The 3669-nt window shown below is 50.3% G+C and overlaps 1 protein-coding gene across 4 annotated transcripts in view; it reads left to right on the top strand.

Moving 5' to 3' along the window:
• The window catches only part of SYNC (syncoilin, intermediate filament protein), a 22026-nt gene that overhangs the window by 7636 nt on the left and 10721 nt on the right, over positions 1 to 3669 (top strand). For all 4 annotated transcript variants that reach the window (XM_017527947.1, XM_017527946.1, XM_017527945.1 and 1 more), the window contains exon 2: positions 2191 to 3370. In XM_017527947.1, coding sequence (XP_017383436.1) covers positions 2191 to 3370 — 1180 coding nt within the window. The remainder of the gene's footprint in view (positions 1 to 2190; positions 3371 to 3669) is intronic.

Raw genomic sequence — 3669 nt, 5'->3', positions numbered from 1 at the left:
TTGGCTCACTGCAACCTCCACCTCCCGGGTTCAAGCAATTCTCCTGCCTCAGCCTCCTGAGTAGCTGGGATTATAGGCATGTGCCACTATGCCCAGCTAATCTTTTTATTTTTATTTTTTTATTTTTTTGAGACAGTCTCACTCTGTCACCAGGCTGGAGTGCAGTGGCACAATCTTGGCTCTCTATAACCTTGGACTCTCTGGTTCAAGTGATTCTCCTGCCTTAGCCTTCTGAGTAGCTGGGATTACAGGCACACACTACCATACCCAGCTAATTTTTGTATTTTCAGTAGAGACAAGGTTTCACCATGTTGGCCAGGATGGTCTCGAACTGCTGACATTGTAATTTGCCCTCCTTGGCCTCCCAAAGTGCTGGGATTATAGACATGAACCACTGCGCCCAGCCAATCTTTTAATTTTTTTAGTAGAGACAGGGTTTCTCCATGTAGGTCAGGCTGGTCTTGAACTCCCGACCTCAGATGATCCACCTGCCTTGGCCTCCCAAAGCGCTGGGATTACAAGTGTGAGCCACTGTACCCAACCATTTTGTTTTGTTTTTTTTTGCCCTGCCTCCCCCTCATTTTGTTTTTTTTTTTTTTTTTAGAGACAGAGTCTCTGTTGCCCAGGCTGGAGTGCAGAATGGTGCAATCATAGCTCACCTCAGCCTCTACCTCCCAGGCTCAGGTGATTCTCCCACAACAGCCTCCTGAGTATCTGGGACTACAGGTGTGCGTTATCATGCCCGGCTAATCTTTATTTTATTTATTTATTTATTTATTTTTAGAGATGGGGTTTTGCCATGTTGCCCAGGCTAGCCTCAAACTCCTGGACTCAAGAGGTCTTGGCCTCCTAAAGTACTGGGATTACAGACATGAGCCACTGCACTTGACCATGGTTATTTTTTAAGTGTTTAGAGAACTTACATGGCAAAGAAGGTAGAAATATCTGATCCTAGAAGGAAGAATCAGGTAAATCCAGCGGCTAAAAGTTATAAGGAAGGGCCGGGTGCAATGGCTCATGCCTGTGATCCCAACACTTTTGGGAGACTAAAGAGCACAGATCACATCAGGTCAGGAGTTCAAGACCAGCCTGGCCAACATGGTGAAACCTCGTCTCTACTAAAAATACAAAAATTACGGCCGGGTGCGGTGGCTCAAGCCTGTAATCCCAGCACTTTGGGAGGCCGAGGCGGGTGGATCACGAGGTCAAGAGATCGAGACCATCCTGGTCAACATGGTGAAACCCCGTCTCTACTAAAAATACAAAAAATTAGCTGGGCATGGTGGCGCGTGCCTGTAATCCCAGCTACTCAGGAGGCTGAGGCAGGAGAATTGCCTGAACCCAGGAGGCGGAGGTTGCGGTGAGCCGAGATCGCGCCATTGCACTCCAGCCTGGGTAACAAGAGCGAAACTCTGTATCAAAAAAAAAAAAAATAATAAAATAAAATAAAATAAATAAAAGTACAAAAATTAGTGGGGTGTGGTGGTACATGCCTGTAGTCCCAGCTACTTGGGAGGCAGAGGCTGAAATGGTACCACTGTACTCCAACCTGGGTGACAGAGGGAGACTCTGTCTCAAAGGAAAAAAAAAGTTGCAAGGAAGATTTTACCTCAGCATTATAATTTTACTATAACTGGGCCAGGCGCGGTGGCTCATGTCTGCAATCCCAGCACTTTGGGAGGCCAGGTGGGTCACCTGAGGTCAGGAGTTTGAGGCCAGCCTGGCCAACATGGCAAAACCCCACCTTTACTAAAAATACAAAAATTAGTTGGGCATGGTGGCACATGCTTGTAATCCTAGCTACTCTGGAGGCTGAGGCAAGAGAATTGCTTAAACCCTGGAGGTGGACGTTGTAGTGAGCTGAGATTGTGCCACTGCACTCCAGCCTGGGCGACACAGTGGGATTCCATCCCCCCAACAACAAAAATTTTTTTATTATAACTGTGGAACAAACAGTGGTGCCTCCGGAATCTTGAGTCCTTGGAGCTGCATAAGCAGAGAGCATGTCGTGATGTTGCTAGGATGCTGGCTGGGGATCTACACAGTGGTTGGGTGTGTGGCGGGGTGATTGACAGAGTGGAGGGAGCAGACTAAGACCCTGAGGTAGTCTAGGCCCATGGCTGCTGGCTCCCGGCTTGCACCGTCCTGGGATTGTGGCTGCCCTTTCACTTCCAATCATTTCTTTTGCAGGAAAACAAGAGCAGAGGCCAATTCTCCTCTTCATGAGAACCCTGAATCCCTAAATGAGGCAGAGGCCTTGAACCCAGAAGTTACTCTATCTTCAGAGGGGACCTTAAACCTAGAAGACATTCTCTACCTGGAGGACACAGGTGACATTGATGAGACACTCTATGTGCAAGAGACTGAGAAGCCAGACGAGGCCCTATATATTGAGGAGGCCATGCAGCCAGATGAGGCTCTGTATGTGGAGGAGCCTGGGAATCCAGAGACAGTGTGTGTGGAGGAAACCATGGAGCCAGATGGGATACAGTTTGTGGAGGGGCCCGTGGAGACAGGAAGGCCCACAAGCCCAGAGCATGTTGTTTGTGAGGGAGAGACGGTCACAAGGGCAGAGAAATCTAACCCTGAGGAGAGCCTTGGAGCCGAGCTGAGCCCCAGTATGGAGGAGGAGAGCCTGAGCATAGAGGACCTGGAATTGCTAGAGGGGCGTTTCCAGCAGTGTGTCCAAGCTGTGGCCCAGCTGGAAGAGGAGAGGGATCAGCTCATCCATGAGCTTGTGTTGCTCCGGGAGCCAGCCCTGCAGGAAGTGCAGCAAGTCCATCAGGACATCCTGGCTGCCTACAAGCTCCACGCCCACGCAGAGCTGGAGAGAGATGGGCTAAGGGAGGAGATCCGGCTGGTCAAGCAGAAACTGTTCAAGGTGACGAAGGAATGTGTGGCCTACCAATACCAGCTGGAGTGCCGCCAGCAGGACGTGGCTCAGTTTGCCGATTTCCGGGAAGCACTGACTACAAGGGTGGCCCAGCTCTCAGAGGAACTGGCACAGCTCCGGGATGCCTATCAGAAGCAGAAGGAGCAGTTGCGGCAACAACTAGAGGCCCCTCCAAGCCAGAGAGAGGGGCACTTTCTCCAGGAGAGCCGGCGACTCTCTGCCCAGTTTGAAAATCTCATGGCAGAGGGCCGCCAGGGCCTGGAGGAGGAGTACGAGCCTCAGCTCCTGCGGCTCCTAGAGAGGAAAGAAGCTGGGACCAAAGCTCTGCAGAAAACCCAGGCTGAGATCCAGGAGATGAAGGAGGCTCTGAGACCCCTACAAGCAGAGGCCTGGCAGCTCCGACTGCAAAACAGGAACCTGGAGGACCAGATTGCACTTGTGAGGCAAAAACGAGATGAAGAGGTGCAGCAGTACAGGGTAGGCCCATTGGGCATGAAAGGAACTGAGGTCTTTTAACTTGGAGAAAGGGTGGCCAGAGTCCAAGGTCTTTGGGGCTGAAGGATACTGTCACATGTAGGAGTTAAAATTTGTTCTTTGGCGCCATCCTTTTTTTTTTTTATTTTTTATTTTTATTGAGACAGGGTTTCACCATGTTGGCCAGGTTGGTTTCGATCTCCTGATCTTGTGTCCCGCCTGCCTTGGCCTCCCAAAGTGCTAGGATTACAGGCATGAGCCACCACGCCTGGCCAAGGGGCCATTTTTTTTTTTTTTTTTGA

Source organism: Cebus imitator, unplaced genomic scaffold (genome assembly GCF_001604975.1).
Source record: "Cebus imitator isolate Cc_AM_T3 unplaced genomic scaffold, Cebus_imitator-1.0 Scaffold51, whole genome shotgun sequence".
Lineage (NCBI taxonomy): Eukaryota > Metazoa > Chordata > Mammalia > Primates > Cebidae > Cebus > Cebus imitator.
Note: the sequence above shows the minus strand (reverse complement) of the source record. Positions and strands in the feature narration are given on the sequence as shown.